Below are 23,149 nucleotides of genomic sequence, written 5' to 3'. Positions count from 1 at the left end.
GCTTCTGCCTTCTGTGTTCCCCCTTTACCTCCATCTGCACAGCTTCCTCCCACCTCCGTGTTTCTCAGCTCTGCAGCATATCCAGCTGATCCTTTGCTCAGCAGCTTTACCCCACAACCTGGCACAGCTTCTCTGCCTACTACCTGTGGGTATTGACCTGATACTAATGAAGTGGTCAAGGCCTTTGCTCCAGTAGTGCCCCAGTTTGGTACTGCCTACTCTGGTTTTGCTCAGCCCTAGTTTTGGCAAGGAAGCTGCTGTAATGCATGTATCTTCAGTCCTTTGCAGTTTGGGCAAACAGGCTCCTGAGAACTCACAATAATTCACTGGTCTTGAATGCACCAGGCCCCACCCATGTTCAAGGCATGCCATCTCCTCCAAGGGTGATCCCGTTGGTGTGTTCCCAGCTTTGGACTGATACTGAAATACTGGGAGCAGATGCATCCCCTGCTCTGGCCTGATCTGTGACCTCACCCTGTGTGTTGCTTGAGATTGCCTCAGAAACGGCAGAGCCTCCCTCTTAGTTGTTTTTGGCAGCAGATGGTGGCAAACCAGGCAGTGTTCCCCAAGACTAGCTAGCTGGAACTGCCCTGCAGGTCACGTTTGGCTTGTGGGCCTGACAGAAACCCAAGTGCCTGCTGTCTGGCAGAAAGTACCTCTTGAAGTGAGACATGGAGAAAATGTTTAAGTTGCAAAGCAAATTATTCATTTTTTTTTTTTTCAGGAAGAAGAAGATGCTGTTCACTTTGCCAACAGAGTCAAGGCTGTCATTGCTGCTCGAGGAGGAATGTCTGTGCTTCCTTGGTAAGAAGCAACACTTTTGACGTTAGCGTTTAAAGTATGTTTAGGCATTCTGTATTCTGAAGCATTAGCCTGGAATCTGTTAAAACTTCTTCCAGATTTGCTTTGCTTGGGCTGTAGTCCATCACCCTTACTGACTGTGAGTCAGAAAACACTACTTTATTCCTTGAACGGTTCCACTAGAATAAATAGAATAATATACCATAAAAAGGAGAAATGGTGCTGACATGTGGATCTAGCCAGCAGGTAGTATTTGGTGAAAAGAAATTATTTGCCTGTTAAACGTGGGGTTAAAGGAAAGGTGTTTTTTGTGTTTTGTGGTAAGTCTTGGCAGCGCAGACCATTTAGCATTGTATTGCAAGAGCCAACATTTAGGGTGAAAAGTGCTTTGACTACATAGTCTAGTTATTGTAACGTTTTTCTGCCTTGACCCTGAGGTGAGCTCAGGGCTGTTTCTTTTCTGTATCTTTTCAGGGATGGGGGACTGAAAAGGAAAAAGGTCAAAGAGTCTTTCAAGGAAGAGCAACAGAAAAAATATTGCCAGATAGTAATAGAAAATGGATCTGTGGGAAACAGAAATGTTTGTTAATTTTGTATTATTTAATGTTGGTTTATCTCATTTTTCTGTGACTTATCTCCACCAGACAGTGGGCTATTTTTTTAATATTAAACCCAACGTATTTTCCTTCTGTCCCTGTAAGATATTTTGCATACGACACAGCAGGTAAACCATAAAGAGATAGTATTTTGCATTAAATAAGGATATAATTTTATAAATGAGATTTACAATATACAATTATCCTATAAATAGGAAGGTTTACTAGTAAAATTCTCTGCATTGTTGAGTGGGAAGAATCTGCAATAAAATTACTTAGGTTCATTAAAATACCATTATATTTTTTTAAACCTTTGAGTTAGCCTGAAGACTTAAATAGTAACTTCTCAACTTGTAATAAAACACCACTGTACTAGCCTCTCTCAACAACTTAGACTAGCAGTTTTCCTGTGTGCCACAGTCACTGTGTTGCTGGAGAGAGAGAGTCCTGATGTCAGATGTGGAGTTCACTAAAATATTTTTTTCTGAATTGCAAGTTGTAGAGGAAGTGTTGACTGTCAGAGGGAAAGAGGCAGTCATTGACTTTCCCCTCTGTATCGCAAGACCCGTGATGGCAACATAGGAAGTTTTACAGGGTCCCACTAACAAACAGCAGAACAGTGTCCAGGGCAGTCTGTCCCTGATGCCTGGGTGTGTGATGCTGGGATAAATTAGTCACAAGAAAGGACAATGTTGTAGAAAAATACATATTTTTTTTAAAAAAATATATTTTGTCTTCTGATTTTGCCATGTCCCTTTGTTACACAAATTAAAGAAAACCTATGACATGACCTCTGTTATTCTCTGTCGTATTTATTTCTGGATAGCGACCTGCCTGTGATAATGCTTGATGTGAAGGCTACTGATTTGCTCTCTGGCAAGCCCACCCTCCAGAAATATACAGAGCAAGTGCACTTAAGGAATCTGAGATGGAAATATTTCTGTCACCCATCGTATTTCTTTGTATAAAATATTTGCTCTCCTGTTGAGTAGCTCCCACGTGGAAGAATCTGGCTTCTTTAATGATCTGAACATCACTAAAGAAGCACACATGGATAGGTGTTATTTTGCCCAAGCTGCTTTAAGACAAATGAGTTGGTAAGGACACTTAATAAAGTTTACGTGACAGCAGCCCCCTGACTGAGGTCTCAGCAGAGATGGAGGACCTGTCATGGTGAGCATAATACACCCTGCAGAAAGACAGATGCACAGATGTTCCATTGCATTGCCCAGCCCTGGAGGGTCTAGGAAACTAATAGCTAACAGAGGTGGTAACGGCCCTGAGGCTGCATGGCACAGAACTGAGCTCTCTTCTTCTGTGGCCAGGCCTGGTGTATCATCCCAGGGTCTAGTTGTTACAGGTATGTGAATTCTCTTGGTGGATCAGTCAGTTCAAATGTTGGGGTCATAGGTAAGCAGTAGGAGAAACTGCCCTTTTAAAAAGCTGTTAGCTCCCCAGGTAGGGAGAGTGCTAGCAGTGTGCCTACAGAGGAAAGTTGCTTCAGACTCTCCTATTGTGAAAGAGGTTCTGCTTGCTCCTGACCGTAGTAAGCTGTGCTTCCATGTCTGTTGAAGCTGTTGATTTGGTTTCCAAGTATAAAAAGCTGAAGAAATGTCACAGACTATCCTGACAACTGGTAAATCTCTTCAGTGTGCCAGAGCTTAAAATTGGGAGTTTTTCCTTTTGTGTGACTGATGTCTGAGAGTTGCTAACAGAGATTGTAGTTGTATGCAAGCGGTTAAGACAAGTGTTGGGAGCATCCTTCCCACACTACTGCATGCTTTCTTCCCGCTTGGAGGTAAAAGGGGAGACGGAACACGCAAAAAGAGGGACCAGAGACAGGAAAAGATGGGGTGATAAAGAAGAACTATTGGAACAGCAGTTTTCTTATTTGGGCTTTGCTTCTGTAAGACATTAGAAGATGACGGGCCTCTTTTCCTGTCCTGCAATACTTCCCCAGCTCACCAAGAGCAGAAGAGCCCTTGAATGTGTGATCCTCATTATGGTTACGACTCCAACTCTTGTAAAAAGTATAGCTCAGACCTCTGAATGTACGAGTATTACAGGTCACCTGTTGAGCTGCGGGAGGAGTGGTGATGTTGTCTGTATTTTCTCTGCCATTTTTTGGCTGTCTTAACAAAAGAAGTGAAAAACTGTGAAGTAAGTGCTTACGTATAGAATAGGGAAATTTAAAGCAAGTGATGAGCTTGTCAACAAGAGAAGTGGGGTTTGTTAGCTGCCAGTAAAAATGCCAACTTGACTTAAACTTTTTTGTCTTGCCCTGCTTTAAAGAAATGTTTCTTGGTTTTGGTTGTGCTTTCTTTACTTGCCTCCCATCTCCCCCTTTCCTTTCTCTTTCTATTCTGTATTTCATTTGCATTTATCAGCAGTAGCCTTGTAATTGCTTTTAACTGAAATTGTGTACTGCCCTTAGAGTACTGAGGTTGTGAAGGAATTGATTGTTTTCCAAAAGGACACCACAGATAAGTGTCTCTTTCTCCTCCAACAGGAGGATAAGGTAACAGTAAAAAGAACACGTTCTCATGATAGTATGTGAGTGGGAAGCTGGTAAACTGCAGCTTATTTTTCACAATCAAAGAACTCACACTTGTGTTATTCCTCCTCTTTGCTTATCTTCCACTGGTCTTGCAGCAGCCAGGCTTCTGAACTGTTTTTGCTCCTTTTTTCTCTGTTCCTTTGCAGGATCAAGTGTATCACAGTCTCATGCTGATTGGTGCCAAGTGATAGGTTTAGATGGAAGTGAATAAATATTTCAGTGGATCAGACACTCAAACCCCCTGCCAAAAACCTTAAAAAAATATCTAAGTAACAGGGGTTTTGGCTTTTTTATTAATTGTTTGTGCAAGCTACATTGGAGAAGCCTGTGGCTCTGTCTTCCTCAAGAGCACAAACTTCCTCTATTGTTTACTATTTAATGTATTTACCCTTCAGTTCCTTATCGAATGAGCCTTGCACTTCTAACTGACTGGGTCGCTTCTTCAAATAAAACACGAGGGCCTTGTGATACGGCTAACCAGTGTAGGGAAGATGTACGTTATAAAATGTCGCCTTGCTTTGTAGTTTGTTGCTGTTGGCTAATACCTACATACTGAGCATCTAAGTGATGCTAACTGTTGCTGTGGCAGTAACACATCATGTTGGTGCAACTGAAGCAAACCAAAGTCCTAGGTACATTCATCCTGAACTTCTGAGATGCCTAAGACAGTGGGCCATGAGTTGAAAGTAAGTGTATGTTGGAACGAGTGAATGAAATCAGACCCTCTCGCTATGTGGGTTTGTCAGAGACTGAGTCAAAATAGCTGCTTATGCTGACTTTTGAAGACATTACTGTCTGATCAGCTGGTGCATGGAAAGCCAGATACACTTATAAACCCCACCTTTAGGTCCTTAATGACAGTTGTGCACCATGCCCAAGGTGCAGTGCAGAATCTTTGTACACAACATGGGTCCTGGGGTGGTCTGGGACCTTAAGTCACTTGGGTGCTACGCTGCTTCTGCACTGGACTGAAGGCTGGAGCTCTGTCCCCCGTATTTAAGGTCCTGAACCTTGAATAAGTGAGGGCAGCTCTCAGAATGCCGTAAAGGCTGAGTCACTGTGTCTAACATGCCTCTTCTTCCTCAAGCAGGCTTCCAAAACTGGAGCTTGAGAAGGAATCTGAAAGCATTTTTTTGGGTGGTTGCATTACTAAATTTTCCTTGGTTGGGAGTAGAAGACGTAAAGATGACTTATGCTTTGACCCCTTTAAACTAAATACGCTGTCTGAAATAGCTTTAATGTCAGGTTCATATTTCTGAGTTTTCATCCCTGGACTGTGGGGAGGTTATTTAGACATTACCGCTATTAATGTTTAAAGTATATTGTGCTGCTGTGCTACAAGGGTAAAGTAACCTGAATCAGGTTGTAACTATGCATTGTTAAGCAGTGTAAGGCGAGTTTCTGGGTAAATGACCATCATTGCCTTAATGTATTTAAGCATTTTTTTTAGACAGGTTCTCTAAATTTCCTGGGCCTCCAAGAACATATGTGACTCAAAACCAATATAAGACAGAGTTTTTGAGGTCTCTTTTTATATATATGAATATACATTCTTTTTCTTTTCTGTGTGTGTGTGTGTGTGTGTGTATATATATGTACTCACTTTGTACGTATATAAAGGGACGCCCAGATGCCTACTATCAATTAGGAGCATAGCATGAACATGAGAAAGAGGAGTTAATGATAACAATAGAAACATTACAGATTATTAGAAGACATAGTGACCTCTTGTACTCTGTGAGAGCTGAATGGGAATTTGCTGAAATGTCTAATATTTCACTGTAATGTACCTGCACGTTAAGTCTGATTTATGTAGCTAGAATCCTTTTATTCTCTTGACTCCAAATGTCTTTTTCTACAGCTGTATCTGTCTTACTTTGGAAAGGTCTGAAATGCTCTTCTCTCTCCCACTTCTGCTGACTTCTACGTTATTGGGAGACAGTGGTTTTTCCTAACCCGCTGTTTTTAAACGTGTTTCAGCGATTGCACAGGCGAGCGTTATAAGAAAAGTGCAAACGGTGCCTCCCAGTGGCGGCTGGGTAACAGTAGCAAACGCCCTTGCACAGTCGCCTCGGCGTGTTTCATTGAATGCAGAGTTGCCCTAAATTCCAATGAACGAGCCTGTTATTCCTCCTACATTTCCAGGAAACCATGAAAACGTAGAAATAACTCTGCATACCCCAAACACCGGATCTTTGGTTATGAGTCATGGTGTACTACCAGCAAAGCTTGAGCTTGTTCTGAGTTTCAGCAGGCGGTGTTGCGTGGGGTTTCCCCAGGTCATCTCTTCCTTGTGACAAACCAAAATCAGAAATACTTCTGTCCTTCAGTTGCTTCAAAATCAGGTATGGGTCTCACCCCTGAGCTTTTATTTGTATTTTAAAATTCCATAGAGGGGGCAAGCTTGGGATGTTCCTGAAAGCAGTCCAACAGTTGCATTTGCTGTGATGTGTACCTTTCTTCAGTACCTTGATGCTGTTTGCTGCTGGTCTGGGGCCACTTTCAGAAGCAAATGTGTTTTCTTGATAATAAGGGAGATGTTCTGAACTTATTTTCTACCAGCAAGTGTTTCCTTGAGCTGTAGTGAGAACAACAAGCAGTTAGTGCCAAACTCGATGGCCCAGTGTTTTATTTAGCCTCTTCCCTGTGCAGCTGCCCTGAACAAAAGTGAGGAAAGCAGCTCTTCAGTGGCGTCCGCTGTGAGCCCCAGGGCACTCTAAGGGGTGTATTCTGTTATGTGTGCGGTCTGAGGCCTGATTTCAGGTAGGCTGACGGAGAGAGCTCACAGAGGTGTTACAGGACCTCTGGGTTTTCAAGTCCTCTGTGGGATTTGCTTTTGGAAATGTTTGTGCTGAGGTGAAATACCAATTGCTGAGGCTCTTTTGAGTGTGCTTCCCAGCTGTGGCATGGATTGAGGGGTTCACAGGTTCATTTGGTTTTGGAAAAGTAGGCTTAGAAGTTAGTGGACATGTGGTGTAGAGAGGCACCTTCCTGGCTCTTTGCTCTTTTATTGTCGTTGTACAGACAGGAGGGACTTTAGCTTTGTAGCCATTTCTCCTCTTTCCTCCTCCTCTATTTATTACTCTATTTAACGATGGCTCCTCAATTAGTGTACCAGACTCCTTTGTGAGCAGGGTTCATCGTGATCGATTGTCATCAAGGCTAGCGTTTAGTACATCCAATCAATGATGTTCTATATAATGGCTGTGGTATTGACTGATTTCTAATTTTACAGTATGTTGAGCCCTGTTGAACTCTTTTAATATGATAATTGCTTTACTAATCGGTAGTCATGATTTGTGTGCAATTGCAGATTATTGACATCAGTTGATATCCCTTGGTATTTGTGTTTGACTATATGAAAGATGCATGTGGTGAAAGACATTTAATATCTACATGGTGGATATTAAATTGAGTAATATTGGGGAAAACACTATATACTTGCATACTGGACTTTTAAGAAATAAGTATATTTCTTCTTTCTGTATGGGATAGCTGTTAAATCCTACCTTTCAGGTTTATACGGGCATCTATTAAACAGCTTATTTTGGAACTACATCACAAACATTCATTTGCTCATACATTAAATACTGTGTTTATCAATTATATAACAGATTTTAAAAGATGCTTATCATATGGCTATGGGCAGTCTCCTTTACTCATATAATTTATCACTTTACATAAGATGTATGTAGACATGTTCAATAAAGCAAACTGTGTTACACCTCAAGTAACCACTCTGTTTGCCATGTCTTTATGAATATGATTTTATAAAATACACCTACAAGGGACTATACGCAGAGATATCTAATATAAAAAATAAATTTATGTTAGATTTGAGCTGTGGCTGGTTTCTATCCAGATGCCGTCTTAAACATTTGGGCTTTTAAGTGGTTCTTTGCATGTTGCGTCCTCGCTCTTTGCATTGCAGGTGTGCCAGGGGAATGTGGTGGGTGCACCAAGGGCGTTACACCGCACTGGCTGCTTCACGTGTCAAGCGGGGATGGGTCACTCTTGCTGTGGGACCAGGAGGTGGCAGTGCTGTATGCGTGTCTAACACTGCCGCGAGGACTAGAACCTTATTGATGCTCTTTTGGGAAGTACAAGCCTTCCTATCAGTTTAGAAAAAAGACGAAAAGATAAGTCAATTTACTAGACATCAGCATGGGGTTTTTTCTTCCTTAAAACACTGGCATGAACAGAATAGTACAGTATCATGTTAAGTGGTAATTTTTTTATATTGGAAACTTAAGTCATTAAAAAGATCATGACGTTCTGGAGTAATACTTACATATTTTTTTCTTGACTCTTTCTCCTCTCTAAGTGCAGTAGAAAGCCAGGCTTCAGGTCATGGTAGACAGTAAAAGGAGGTACCACCCACGTGGCATGCTCCTTGTGTTGATGCTGCAGATTCTTGCACGTCTGCTGGGTTGTCTGTAGCATTTTTGCTCTGAAGACGGTGTCTGCATCTCCTCTGGTGCTTGATGCATAGAAGTGCTCGGATACTCACAAAAGCCCCTCTGCGTAATACAGTGCTGAAGGTTTATGGGTGGTTTGGTCAGTTGTGTGCAAATGCTTTTAAGGTCATAAAGGAAGACCCATACTGAATTGCCTTCTGATGCTCCTCTACCACAGAACCAAGCTTTAAGTATGCTCTTAAATATTTTGTTGTATAAAGGCCAGCATATTTAGCAACTTGCAGGAACAAGCACTGAGATGTCTCATTCAAAAATGTGCAAGCGTACCTCTTGCTAGAATGGTCACAAAGTACTGTTTGTTTCCAAGACTAACGAGGAGTCTCAGCTGCCGTGCTCCAAGTGATACAGTCCTGCTGTAGGTGGGAGGCCAAATGACCACAATGCATGTGCTTAGGGCGTCCAAATGAAAAGTGCTGGATGCTGAACACCTGGGAGCATTTGCCCCTGGCATTTATTCATATGACCATTGCTTTAGAGAAGAGCCCTCTCTTCCCTCTTCCCCCTCCATTGTTAAAGACCAGTTTCTCACTGAGGCACCTCTGGGTTGTGTGGGAGGTGTGCAGTTCCAATGGCCTGCAGTTATCTCCACCACAGTCTTTCCAATTAGCTCTTCTGGCCAGAATCCCCTCCCTTTCTGCTTGCTTTGGTTCATATCCTCCTGTGTTCACATTTCCCCACGTATAAGGGGAAGATAAGCTCAGGGCTTTTAACAAGGTTTTCATTGTAGCTGGACTGATAACTTGTAGAAACCAAAATTTCTAAATTATGGAAGTTAAACTTTTTGAGGTGGGGCATACCTGGACACTGCTTGAAGTGCACAGTGCTTATTATGAGCCCTCATCCCTCCTGGAGACAAACACGAGGGTCTGGCTCTGTCAATACACACTGCTAGGCTTAAAGGGTATGTAGGAGTCAGGCTACTTGAATTTATTTTCAGTGTAATAAGAATTGGAGGACCACGACAACAGAAGGTAACGTTCCACTTATATGTTTTCAGCTTCACTTTTTATCTGGGAACCTGACTCCTTGTGTAGAGGGTATCAATTTTTACAGTGAGTTATAGCAAATACAGTCGTGGAGAGGATGCATGACCTGCCTGCAGCTAGAAGACAGGTGAGGGAGTACAGAATTCCTCCGAGTGGTTTGCTGGCTTCCTGCCATTCCTCAACAGCAGAAGATAAAAGGGAGTACTAGGATAACTACCATGACCCTATTTATTTCCAATAAAATACAGATATTTACATGAGATGAAACTGTTCGATATTCTGAAGCTGCCCAGCTCCAGTGACAGGAGACAAATGAAAAGCTACTTTTTATTGGATCTGACCTACCAGAAGCCAATAACGTGTGCAATAACCTAGCAAAGGGAGACTGTGACTGCTATGTGAAGTGACGCTGTCCTGTCTCTCTTCCTGAGTCAGTTCAACAAGATTTCCCTCATCCTGGAAACCACATTTGCAGGCACACTCCATACCGCCAAAACCTGATGGGCTCTGATAATTAAATTGGATAAAATAAGTATAACCAAAGGAACCTGAAGATACATCATTCAGAAAAGCAGTGTGGTAAGACTGATGAGAATTTTACACATGATTTTTCTCAGCCTTTGATTCAATCCAGCCCACTGTTAAAATAGTGTATTACATTACACAGCCGTGCGTATGAAAGCAATAAGTGTAAATGTATTCTTAATACAGACATAAAATACACTATTACTAGTGTTTATAGAACAAAAATTAAGAATCTTGATAACTTCTCACAAAGAAACAAACCCAAAGTTTTTGTATCCATTTGGAGTACCTGGTTTAGATGAACTTGAAGCATATAATTTCAACTGAAGCTTTTTTTGTTTGCACTGTACTTTGTGAAATAAGTTGAAAAATAAGGATATATGAAAATGTTCTCTTGCAAGTTTATCAACTCTGATATATTTTCATGGGATGTTTCTTTCTTATGGTTTGCACTTTTTACTGGAAAAATAATCCACTAGAAAGCATGACTACATGTAGCCTTTGGGTATAAAACAGGCCTTCTACAAATGAAAGCATGGAAAATTAACATTAGCACTCTTTCAGTGTCTTGAGTGGAATCATGCCGTCTTACCCATGCTGAAAGTATGGTCCTAGTGCCTGAATGAAGCAAATCCTCCTTTCTTAGGAAAACAGGCTTACTGGTAAAAGCAAAGCAGAGAAATTGTATGTTCTCACAGGCTACAAAGGAAACAAATAAAATGTAATGATGGAATTCATCTGAAACTGATTTATCAGTAGATAGGTGATCAGTGGCTTATAATAGCTGTATTTTAAAAGACAAGGCCACCTGGCAAAGACAGCAAGCTTTTGTGTTGTTTTTTTTTGGTTTGGTGGTTGTTGGTTTTTTTGGGTTTGTTTTTTTTTTTTTTTAATACGTCAACAGTTTCTGCAATAACAGCCAGCTTTGACGGGAATGCGAGATACGCGCAAAGGATGAACTTCAGACCGTTCATGATAAGACTTTGCCAGCAGCTCTGTCACTAGAGGGAGGCTGTCAGGTTAGCAGGCATGTTTCCTCTCTGCTGTCCCAGAGAGCGAGGGTGGTTCTTCAAGCAGCTCAAGAATGGAATTGATTTTTTTTCCAATTTAGCTTTAATGGCTTTGTGAATTATTCATGCGAGTGTGGAGGGGAAACCTGGATGTGATAAAACAACAGTTTCTGTTTACGTGAGTCTTGCCTCTGTCCTGCTTCTGTTCGGTGTATGCAGAATGGCTGGCTGTGCCTAGAACTGCTGCCTGCCAAAATACATTTTTGCCAGCGTTTTTTTCCCCACTGGTGTATCGTGACAGCAGGGATCAAACCAGTCAACTTCCCCTGCTCTAAAACACAAACGTTGGTAGAGACTACTCATTTCCTACTATTTGTTTACGGAGCCTGTGGACAGCAGCAGTAGGTTCAAGAGCGAGGCTATTGCAGCAAAAAAGCAATGCCTTAATTCCGCGTGATGAATGTTATGATAGGAGTCTCCAGAATTTTCTTTTGATGCTTCATGGACACTGATGGATTTCAGCCCTCTGAGACTCAGGAATTTGCCATATGCCACCAAATCTGACATACACTGTGCTGAGTCAAGACTTTTTTGCATTTTACTAAAGCAGAGGTTAACAAACATGTGGACTAAGTCAAACAAGTTCTTTATTTTCAGTTTTCAAGGTTTTGTCAACAAACACAAAAAACTTTGCCTTGCACACAGGATTATCTGTATTGCAGTTCTTGCTTCAGATGGCAATTTTATATCTTACTATCTAAATTAAGATATTGCAATGTAATGGAGATTAAAACTGTATGGCATGTTACTGTGAACACCTTATTGCTTTCCTCAGGATCTAGGCAGCGTCCACTGTTGCTACCTGGGCTACATCTGTCCTTTGGATGGAGACTTCTGCTCCTTAATGCCAGGTAAAACCAAACCGATCAACCAAGCCTTTGGTCTCTGCCATTTGCACCCCAGATGAAAATTCATGAGCAAGTATTAAATGCCCTGTATCATCTTCTGCTTGTGAAGCAACAGGCAAAATACAAATTTAAAGTAAGCTGCCCACAGGTGTATGTGTGGTGAATATCATCCAGTTTGGAAAGTAATGTTCTTTTGATTTGTTTCTGTTCCAGACTTTGGGCACTCTTAATTGGCTTGGATCCACACACCCCTGTAACGTACGAACACCACTTGTAGTACAGTTCGTTAGAGTAGGGAGTCTTGCATTAATGTGTGTATGGCACTGGCAGCCTACTGCCTTCAGTTCTAAGTGAGCCTTTCAGGCATGACTGCAACTAAACACTTAGAGGGATGAAAATACTGAAGTTCTGGCTGGCAATCTCAGATCTAGCTGGATGATTGTTTCTGTGGTGGTTGTGCCCAGAGGCTTCATCAGGGATCATCCTGTCTTTGCCTGAGAGAAATTATGTGCAGCAAACTGTGGGAGGAGAGGTGAGACGCTGAGACCAGAGAAGACTCGTCCAAATGATGCAGTGCCAGAGCCAAAAATAGCAGGCAGAATGCAACACCCTTGTTCCCATGACTCTCCTGCAAATAGTTCTCAAGGGCTTGGGGTCTGATTCAGGTTTTTCCATGGACCCTAAGAAATTGGCTCTTAGATACATTTCTGACCTCTCAAATATGGAAAGGGAAATCAAAATCCCTTTTCTTAAAAATGCCTAAGAAAGATGTGCGCAGACATGAGGTTGAAGGCCTTTTTCCTACAGGAAACTGTTCTTCTCTTCCCCTAGGATGCTTCAGCAAGGCTGCCATCCCTCTTCTACTTCAGCCTCCTCCTGCTAAACACTGCTTTCTTGGTAGAGATTGTGTTAGGCCATGCTCTGACTGCCATGCACAGGCCCTGGCAGATAAACCGTCCTCTAGTCATTTTCCACAGTTTCCTTTCTCTTGCCTGGTCAGGTACCCTCGGGCTGGTCCCTCAGCGAATCCCTCTTCCCAGCACAATGCATGGGACACAGTGTGGACAGACACTGCTGGCCAAAGCGCAGGCCTTGTTCCTTCATCTGTCCTCCTTATCAATTCATGGATCCAGGAGCGTTACCCAATTTTCCTTCTCTCTTTTACTTCCCGAGCTGCTGTTTTCGGGCTCCCTGTGGCCTCTACCTACACACCTGCCTCACGTGCAGTGCTGCGCTGTGGCACCAGCTCCGCTGGAGATGTTTTTCCTGCAGGAGTAGTTTTTAACGTGGACGTGGCCTGTTTTCAGCCACTTTCTGCCCCCCGCAGCGTCACCTCCTGAGGCAAAGCCCCATCTCCCCAGCCCTGTGCTCCCCCAAGGGGGTCTTCGGTAAGGAGCACTCTCTGTTCCCCCTAACGGGAAGACGCTCGCTGGAGAAACATGTGCTTAAATGAACTAAACAACGGTAAATGTAATAAATTCAATTAAACCGGAGGCCTGCAGCCCCCTCCGCGGGGCGGCGGGGCTGTGCCGCCGCCCTGGCCCGGCCCCGGGGCGGGCCGGGGGCGGGCGCGGGGTGTGGGGCGGCGGGTGGCGGCGCCCGCCCGCTCAGTGGCGGCGGCGGTGGCGGCGGCGTCCTCGGGCGCTGATTCGCGATGGAGGACGTGTGGTCGGTGGCGGGGCGGGTGGGCGCGGTGTGGCTGGCGCTGGTGCTTGGCCTCATCGTGCTGCCCTCGGCGCTGGGCGTCTCGCTGGGCATCTCCGAGGCCTACATGTGGGTCCTGGTGAAGACGCTGGAGGTAGGCGGGGGCCGCCGTCCCCTCAGCCCGGCGCGCTTCCTCACGCCGCGGGGAGCGGGGGGCTTCAAAATGGCGCCCCGCTGAGGTGTTACGTGGGGCCGGCGTGAGGCGGGGGGCGCGCTGGCTCCGTCTCACAGTTCCCCGGCGCCCCTCCGCCCGGCCGCGCCGGCGCAGTTGTGCTTGCCCTGAGGAGAGGGTGCCGGGCTCCGCCAGCCGGGCACGGTCCCTCGGGCTGGAGGAAGCCGAGCTGCCCGGCGGCCGCCGGCAGCCCGCCTGGGGCCCCGCGGGCAGGCGTGAGGGGACGGCCTTTCCCGCCTCTGGGGCCCTGCCCGGCGCTGGGGAGCCCGGGGACCCCTGTGCCCTGGGCTTGCCTCGGGGGGTGAGGGCTGTGGAGGAGAGGTGGTGGGTTACATCCTGTCTGGCGTTATCGGGTGGCCAGCTGTAGTTTTAGAGTTCAAGCCCTTGGGGCAGGAACCTAAACCTGTGAATTCAGTGGTTGTGCAGACTTTGGCATGCGCTCTTTGAACCTGGAGGAGTGCAAAACAAACCTTGTTCCCTCAGGCTGTACTATGCCCTGGGTGTGGTTGTCTCTGCTGGGTGTCAGCTGTTCCCCACCTGAGAGAAACCCTGCCAGGTCATGCCCTTGGAGGGTATAAATGCCTGGCAGCATGCCCAGTGCTTGCCATGGCAAGTGCCAGCAGTGCTGATGCTCAGAGATAATGGGCTCCCATCCGAGTCGAGTCGAGCATGTCCAGCACCCTGGTTGCCATCTTCCTCCAGATTCTCTGGGAAAGCAAGTTTCTTGCAAAACAACTGCTTTCTGGATGTGGCATAGTTCATAAGTGTGTGAAAATGCTTTGTCTGAAGGTCGTGGTGGTGGTGAGGAAGAGTGTGTTAAAGTGGCTGGTGGAAGTGATCTGGTTAAATCTTTATTACACTTTTTGCCCAAGGAGGAGGGGAACCCAAACCAACCGAACAGTTGCAAGGAGGGAAAGTAAAATGATGGAAGGCATAGTCTGTGGCAATTCAATATATGTCAGTATGTGGCTATGGAAAGTAGGTTTTGTCTGATTTCATCTTGTTCTGTGAGGTTTTTCAGTCAAATCTGGCTGGTGTACTTCAGTGCCTTCAAGATCCCTGGTGTTTGGCTAAAAAAAACCAGTGAGCCACCTAATAAGAATGGCATCTGTTAAATACATCTTAAGTTAAAATGTTTTACGGCTTTAGGTGAAAAGGAACCTGCTGAAGTGTGTTCTGAGGCCCTGCATGCCATGAGGATAACTGTTAAGGATAGAAGATGCAGTTGTTACTGGAAAACAAAAAAAAGACAGCAGAAGCTGAGGAGGTGAAGGTCACACTGGCCTGAGGAAGCAATCCAGATGGCCTAGTAAGATAGTTTTGTTTGGATGATTTGCCTTCACCTGCGATTAACCACAATTTACATTCTTTATTCTTAGTTCATTAATCATTATTTTTTAGTGTCATCAAATGTTGTGACAAGAGGTGGTTCACAATATCTTGGGTAGAAGCATGGAGAAGCAGCTGACAGCATATCAGTGATGGTGGCTTGTAAGCGTACTTCTGATGCCTAAGGGAGGAAACAATGACTTATCGTGAGAGTTGTCATTACTTTTGCATTAAATACTTTCTGGAATTACGTGCCATTGATTATATTAAACTATATTATATTAATACATGATTATATTGTACATAAACATTATCTCTATAAAATATTATATCTATATAAAAGAAAAGCCAATGACAAATTGGGACGTCTTCTGAGGAGAAGAGTGGTAAGTTGGACTTGCTGCAGGAGAGTGAAAAGTTTAATTTTTTAATTTAAGTAAGTTATTTTACTTAATTTTAATTAATCTCAGCTTGGCCTTGTTTTGCCTGTGAATTCTTTATGCCCTCAGAATACCTGCATGAGGAGAGTCCTTGAAAGAAAGTGTTTTGCTGTAAAATGTCTCCTGTTCCTTGGCTCACATACTTGCCTTGGTTAGCAGCCTGGCAGAGACAGGGTGATAGTCTGCCAGCCAGCTGAAGCAGCACCTGAAGAGTGCATGAAGATATGTGTGGTTGCACGTGACTTTTCCCTGCCAAAAATCATGTTAACAATGGAAAGTGTTAAATACATAGTTGCTAGCCTTGTACAGCTTCCCAGGTGTCTGAAACTTCCTGGGCTGTTGAATCGAGTATGCAGTCTTTCTCCTGAGAAGCAGTAGTCTTTGTTTTGTGGCTATGTTGAGTCACAGGATGCTGCAGTCTCTGATGGCTGAGGCATTTTCAGCGCAGTGGTTAAATTAATAGCTTCCTTAAGGTTCCCCTTTGGCTTCCAGCCCTGGATCACCCAGGTGGTCTTCCTTTTCTCTTTGCAGGATGGTGGAAAAATTTTTAGGGAACAGCTTACTTTTGCCCATGGTTACCTGCGGAGTGCTCGGTCAGGATGGTGGTGCTCCTGCTGCCTTCGTTGCCTCTTTGATGGGTTAGATTGTAGGAACTGTGAAGCGGTGGCTGTTTGTATACCCCCAGCTGAATACCAGGTTGTTCTCTGGCTTTGTCTGTTTGTATCCCATGTGTTGGCATAGTGGGAGGACACAACCGGTGGGAGTGACTATGTGGTTTGTTACCCACACAGCATATGTTGTCAGGTAATAACATGTGCTTATTAAAGCTAATCTGTTGTGAGGGTCCAGGTCTGTCTACTTTGGCACCATAGTTTAGTGACTAAGTAGATGGAGAGTCTGTAGTTTGCTGTGGTATGTCTGCTGGTCCACTGTTATGCCAGATGACAGAAGGCATATAGAAATGAGTCTGTGGTGTTCAATTGTTGTCTAGGCTGTAGTGTGGAGCAAACTGAGGATGTTACTTGACTTGTGCTGGAATTTTTTTTCTGTCAAAAAAAATATCTGTTCCCACTGGTTTCAGGAGAGCAGAAGCTTGTTCTTAGTGCTGCAAGCATGACCCAAGAAAAGAGGGAGGAAAACTTTTAGGAACAAAGTGTTCTTTGACTCTCTGACACTACTGACAAGGGAGATCGGTTGGTGTACAATAGCTTTTTCTCTGCACTGGGCTGCCTCAGCAAGGCACATGCTTCTAAGCAAGATGCAGCATGTACGGACAGCAGTGTTGAGGATGTGCTTCTGCTGGGTTGCATTTGACCCTTAAGTACTTGCACCAGCTTTATATGTAGTATATATTTTTTCCTATATGATTACATTTTTTCCAAAGCAATAGGGAAAAAAGAGCAGAAAAGCATAACCAGCTGTGCTAATACTTGAGGAATGCAGGCAGGCTACTTGCTATTAGAAAACCTGCTTCCCCCATCACGTAGTTATTCCTTAAAGTACCTTAACTTGATTCTGAATTGCCTTACCAAACTAAGCAAATTTTTAGGAAACTGCTGGCTTCTGCCCACGGTTTGCCTTTCAGTGTTAATAGAAGGATCTCTGGTACAATGTTAGCGTACTTTTTCTTAAATGTTGGATTACTGCTACAACAGCGTCTCCAGCAGCTGCTTGCTCCTACAAGAAGCTAGTCTGAACTAGTCACCTGCCATGCTGTTGCTTGTGAAATCACTTGCCACAGAAATCTCAGAAATCTTTCCTGTTGCTGAAGTGCTGGGGACTGCATATGGCAATCACCACAACATGCTGCATTTCTCCCTGTTTGTTTTTAAGTATCATCGGATAGCTTCCAATTTTGAATTTAGTGCATCTTTACCTCTTGGTCTCATTTTTCCTCTGTTGTAGTCCATTGCCTTTTTTATAAGCTCTACTATGAGCTGGGGCTGGTAAGTCCCCTGAAAGCATGCCATTTGAGCACTCTTGCCAAGCAGTGGGGAAATCCAGCCTTTCAGAAAATGATTTGTCTTTCGTTAAGGCCCATAGAGTAGCCACTACCACAGAGTAATCTATTTCTCTGTTTCCATCAGTTTGCAGAAAATCTGGAGGACTACTTTTGACTGTGTGCCTATATATTTGGCAGTAGCAATGAGCACCCCTGAGTGATGATCTTTGCTTGACAGATTGCAGCTCACCTTGTTAAGAACCAATTCCAACACTCTGTGGGGGTTTTTGTGGGTTGTTTTTTTTTTTTATTTTCTCTGTGCGCCCCCCCCCCCCAGTCTGCTGGTGGGGTTTTTTGGGGTGTGCCTATGTGCCTAGCTCCTTGAGGCAGTAGAGTTGACTTGTCAGCAACACTTGTACAGACTGCCCTGCTTGTTCTTTCTAATGGGAAAACATTTCTTGTATTTTTAAACTGGTACTTAGGAAATACTGAGAAATGTGATCGCCTGAGGGAAGTGATTAGGTCACACTTGTGTTAAGAAACAATCTGGCTATAAAATAACACCATATTATTGTGTATTTTTGGGCTAATGTTTTGTTGATGGCTGCAAAGCACCTTGAATGGGCATGCACCCACCCACCCACCCCGGTCTCCCTAGGCTCTCAGATTGTGGGGCTTGCAGAAAAAGCATTTATTGAGTGTTTGGTTTTGCTGGTTGTGCTGTAATGCACAGCAGATGCTTGAAGTCATAGGTGTTTTTCATGTCCTGTAACTGATCCATCTGGGTTTAATAGTGGCCCCTTGTAACAGAAGCAATTTCGAATAGCTTATTATGCTGCCCTGCAGGGAATGTGCTTTTGCTAGGCAAGGGTGTAACATATTTAGCAGCTAGGAGGTCAAGCCAAAGTTCCTTGCGTTGCAGATAACCCTGGCAATGTGAATGGACCTAAAACTGAGAATAATATATGGGGGGTGGGGAGTGGGGCAGGACCCTTTGGTGCCTGTGGCTGTGCAGTGTGAGTGGGATGGGCTGTTACATCCTGTCCCAAGTACGCCACGCTGTAGCTTCTTCTCATGAACCACTGTCAGGGTTGCATGTGGTGCTGGGCATAAGAGCGGGGAACAGAAAAGGAGAATGTGTAAGCTAGTAACTGGTGAATCACTGTGGGGTTTTGATGGTTTCCTCTAACTCACTGGCCTCTGAAGCAAGCTTTGCTGACTAATGTTGTTGCGCAGTGTCAATGAAGGCCTCTGTTGTGTAATTGGTATCCTTCAAGGGCTGCTGGGCAGATGAGAAACAGAGCTCTGAAGTGAGAGAGCAGCTCTGAGGGCTGCCAGCTCAGCTCAGATGCTAACAAGAAGCATGTCTTGGAGATGTGCCTGATGTGAATGATGTGCCCTTGTTTAAGGGCTTTGACTGACTTTCAGAGTAGTATTTTAGCAAATCTGCTGCATAATCTTGAAGTATATCCCTGGGCTGTATTAACCTAGACCCCAGTCCTACGAAGGCTGTTGCGTATCATTTCCACAGACTTAATAATCAAGGCTTCTTGTACATTAAGTAAGGCTGGCAGAGTTGGGGGTTACCCTCTGCTGGATTTGCATCACTAGTTAATGCAGCATCTTTCTGGTCAACAACTCTGATCTGAAACTGCTCTCAATTTCATAGCATGTGAATGCTGGGATTTCTGGTACTGTTGATAAGCAAATGCTGCTTGAAAAAATAACAGCAGCTCTATTCAGAGCTTGCCTTAAAGTAACATTTTGTGAAGGTGATGTGAAAGAGGCTGTCTGGCATTTCTGTTGCTGATGCCTGTGGTGTTTTTCTGTAAAGCTGGGTTGTTCTTTGGATACCTGTCCACCAGGAAGGACTTGCTACACAGCCCAGGTGTGCAGAAGGATTTGGAAAGATGCTTGGAGGCAGTGACAAGGATGTTCCATCAGAATAGGTGACCACAGAGGACCTTTTGCCCTCACTCGGGAATAATTGCTTCTCTTGGTGGTGGTGTTTTCCTCTCCTCCTCACACAAAATAAGTCAATAATTGGCATGCTGTTGCATTAAACAATGTAGCATTGCATGGGAGGTGCTACGAAGTCTTTCTGTTGTTACTGAGGTTTGGAAAGTCTCCAAGGAGGAATGCTTAGCTAAACTAGCGTATGAACTCTTGCTCTGAACATGACCTGACAATGCCTTTAAATAGGGGAACACAGTGATCTAACTCCATATGACTGCAGATTTCAGTCATCATCAGTAATTCTCTTCTCTTCTGAATAATTGTCAAGCATTGCTATTAAGCCAGAGGTGATGTAAAGGTGATAAATGGGGTGAAAGGCAAAGCTCCATCCTTTAAGGAAAAGGGGGAAGTCCCTGAAGTAATCCTAAAAACTTGTGACTGATTCTAACACAGCATCTCTAGATACGCTTTCATGAAACAACATGTCAAGCTTGGCTTTGGAGATAGTTGCCAGATAGGCAGCTTTTCTGGAGATAAGAAGTTTTTTTTGTCATCTGTTGTAAATGACATATATTTTTTGCTTCTGAGGTCTACTGGATCTTTCACAATTACTGCCTAGGCCCTATGTATATGGGAATTGCATAGTGATGCATAACTGAAGTTGATCTTTTAGCTATTTTGTGTAGGCTGTTGACTTGCTGTGTGGTGGTTTGGATTTTTTTAAGGTGTTGATAAATTAGAAGCCTTTCTTGTGAGGAAGGTTGGTATGTTTTCCTTGCCTAGTAAAGTGTAGGGTTTTTTGAGGCTATGCCTTGTATGATCAAAGTATCCAAGCTACTTTGCCTTGAGCAGCTGGAATACCAAAATTTCAAAATCAGACCTGCGGTAGTATTTGTGTAGATTCTGTGACCATGCTGCTTTCTAACTTTATGTGTTAGTTCAGTGGGTAGCCCCAGCTGCAGAACTATTTTTAATTTCTTTGGGAGCCTGGTGTGTTATAGTCATTCCCCAAAAGTGGTTCAGGATTCCTGCTGAAGGCTTAGGTCTGCAACAAGGTACTTGAGCCTGCCTGCTCAGCACCAGTTTGCAAACTGGGAGAAGCTGGTTAGGTTTGTGTCAATGTAACTGGTAAGTGATAAACCCTAAATATGTGCCATCCTCCTTTTTGCTCATCTCCTGAGTAGAACAGAGGCTATGGCTTAAAATTTTATTTCATGTTTTTTTGATCTCTGATACACAAATACATTATTTTTACCTGTGGGATGAATCAGCTTACATTGTGATAGCTCTTTGTAGCATAAAGCTGTTCTTTAGTATAGGAACCAGCTGAAATGGCAATGGATGGCGCAAATCCCTAGCTAGAAGGAAGGAAGGGAGATTACTCATTGCTGCATGTGGTCTCTCTTTTGTTTTCCAGACTGGATATAAACAAGCTTTTTACTTGATCAGAGTTCAAATTTCGGCATTGATGATAGTGCCTTTATTTCAGGTGCCTGAGAATAAGTGGAAGGATTAGATTAAGTAAATAAGTAAAAATATCTTGCTGCTTGGTTGCTGGAACATGCATAATTTTTGGAAATGTAATGGACTGAGGGAAGAAAGCTGACACAGAGGACTTAAAACTGGTTTGCTGTAGCATGTGTTAGATGTGGGCCCTTAGGAATGCCCAAAGGCTTCTGGCCAAGAGGGCAGCAAGAGGGTCAACTGGTGTCGTCCTTGCTGGTTTTATGAAACATGCTTAAATCCACTGGGAGATCTGGCACCAAAAGTAAAACTGCCTCAGCTATTGACATGTGGAGCACAAGTCAGCTGTCCCCTGGAACGCTTTGTACAAGATGCCACACAGCTGTCAAGCTTATGGCAGTGTTTCCATCTCCTGGGAAGGCATGGGTAGAGAGTAAATGTCGCGACGGAGGGAAGACACAGTCACTCAATATGAGTGATCAGCAGACTTCGTTTATTGTCTCTTACAGGCACCTTTTATGCCTTCTTATAATTAGCTCATACATATTACAAAAGTTAAGCTCATTATTGGTTAGTTGCCTAAATACCAAGCCCGCCCCTAGTTTCTCTTCTGTAGTTTTCTGTTCCCACCTGCAACATTCTTTTCCCACCAAAATCTTCCTGTTACTGTGTAACAAGGACAGCCAAAGACAGTGTATTTTGCTTTACTTCAGATAAGCTGAGAGCGATGTGCATTTTTGTCCAGCCAGCTGGACTATGTCTATGTGACCCTTTTCAGCTAGCCAGTTATCCACAAGTAAAGGGAGCTAACTATCCTCTCCCGTCTTTCTTTTTGTCTGTGTCCCCATCCCTATCCCCCAGGTAGGGTACTGCAGCTTTCTGGAGTTAGATGAACCGGTGGACCAAAGGTCAGACTACTTTGGAAGCAGGAATGTACTTCTATGAATAGAGTAGATAAATGCTTCTAAGCAGTAGAAGCTTACTTGGGTAGCATGACTCTACAATTTCTGTCTACTTTGGGAAAAGTCCGCTGCCTCCTTTGCATAGCAAAGTATCAAAAGATACTGCAATGCAGTAGGATGTTGCAAGCTGTCGAACATTACAAAAGCATGTCTCAATAGCCTGTGTCCTCATGGCTTATGCTGAGGCTCAAACTTCTTGGCACTGTCTAGCATGATCTCTGTGGCAAGAGTATTGTGAAGGGACTGTTGCATGCTCTTTCAGAGCATCAAACAGAAACTGTTCTTGTGGATTTTGCATAGCAAAAGGTGGCAGTGCTAAGTTTTGATAACCCATTTGAGAGGATTTGGGAGATGAAAACTTATTTTCTCAGCTAGTGTATATGGTTGAGACCATTAGCAAAGTCTGTTTTTACCCTCCTATGTAATAAGTGACTTACCTGCTTGTGGAGATACTAATTTTTGAATACAGTGGTTCAGGTCTGGTCAGAGAACGATTTTGTCAATGTATTTGCTGGTTTGTGTACCCCCAAATCCATTTAGTAGAAGAAATGTAGAAATGGAGGTATTGTGTATAGGTTCTTCCTTGAACAATATTTTGTTTTGGTGTTTCCCACAACTTTTATGGCCATAGCACTGCTGAGGTTATGTAGCCAGAAAGTACTGGGTTACTCCTACAGGTGAAATTAGTTCTTGGAACACCTGTTGCCTTAGCAGCAGCAGAACTGAGAAAACAAGTGAATATATTGTCAGGTTAGGTTGTGATTCAACAAGACCTGATACAATAAGCAGTCCTGGCTGTTCCTCGGAAGTTACATGGTAGAGATAATGCTGTGAGTCAGGATAGTGACTTTTCAAAAGGGAACTGCATCACCAAATGCCCTATAGCTCTGATGGAGGGGAAAGGTGGAAGCTGCGTGGTTTAACATTGGTCTGGGTCCTTTCTGTGCAGACCAGTGGACCATCTGTACGCTGTTAAAACAAAGTATGCCTTTGATACTGCGTAAGTTGTATAATAATCAGGGTAATATCCTGATCTTTTGATATGAGCTCATTTCTGCCAGGTCACCTGTCTGTCTTAGAAATGCCTGTTATAACAGTACTCCTTAAAACAGGATTAAGTCTCATGAGGGAGGAATTAATGTGCGTAATGGGGAGCCATAAAGTCAGTCCCCGCTGGCTGAGCTTTCCATCCCTTTGCAAAGCTGCCATGTAGGGAAAGGAAGGATCCAGGCCAGAAGGGCTATTCTGTCATCACAGGCAGGCTTTTGGGGTGGCAAAGGGGTTGTAATCGTTAACCCAGTAAAAATGAAGCCTGACGT

The 23,149-nt window shown here is 43.8% G+C and overlaps 2 protein-coding genes across 6 annotated transcripts in view; both read left to right on the top strand.

Annotated features, from left to right (window-relative positions):
- The window catches only part of LOC101910397 (glycerol-3-phosphate acyltransferase 3), a 33,816-nt gene extending 27,772 nt beyond the window's left edge, over positions 1-6,044 (top strand). For all 3 annotated transcript variants that reach the window (XM_055795339.1, XM_055795338.1, XM_055795340.1), the window contains 2 exons: positions 725-804; positions 1,276-6,044. In XM_055795339.1, the coding sequence (XP_055651314.1) occupies positions 725-804; positions 1,276-1,390 (195 nt within the window). In that variant the 3' untranslated portion in view covers positions 1,391-6,044. The remainder of the gene's footprint in view (positions 1-724; positions 805-1,275) is intronic.
- Positions 736-23,149, top strand: part of LOC101924991 (glycerol-3-phosphate acyltransferase 3) — a 36,483-nt gene continuing 14,069 nt past the window's right edge. The window contains exon 1 of one of the 3 annotated variants that reach the window (XM_027781202.2): positions 736-804. Coding sequence is in view for 1 of the 3 variants with exons in the window: in XM_055795334.1 (XP_055651309.1) it covers positions 13,516-13,659 (144 nt within the window). In the remaining 2 variants the exon portion in view is untranslated. Of the gene's footprint in view, positions 805-6,219; positions 6,300-13,448; positions 13,660-23,149 lie in introns of those variants that run through there. The other 2 variants (XM_005233589.4, XM_055795334.1) reach the window with 2 other exon arrangements.

Source organism: Falco peregrinus, chromosome 2, assembly GCF_023634155.1.
Source record: "Falco peregrinus isolate bFalPer1 chromosome 2, bFalPer1.pri, whole genome shotgun sequence".
NCBI classification, from domain to species: Eukaryota; Metazoa; Chordata; class Aves; order Falconiformes; family Falconidae; genus Falco; species Falco peregrinus.
The sequence above is the reverse complement of the archived record's forward strand: the minus strand, read 5'-3'. Positions and strand labels throughout refer to the sequence as shown.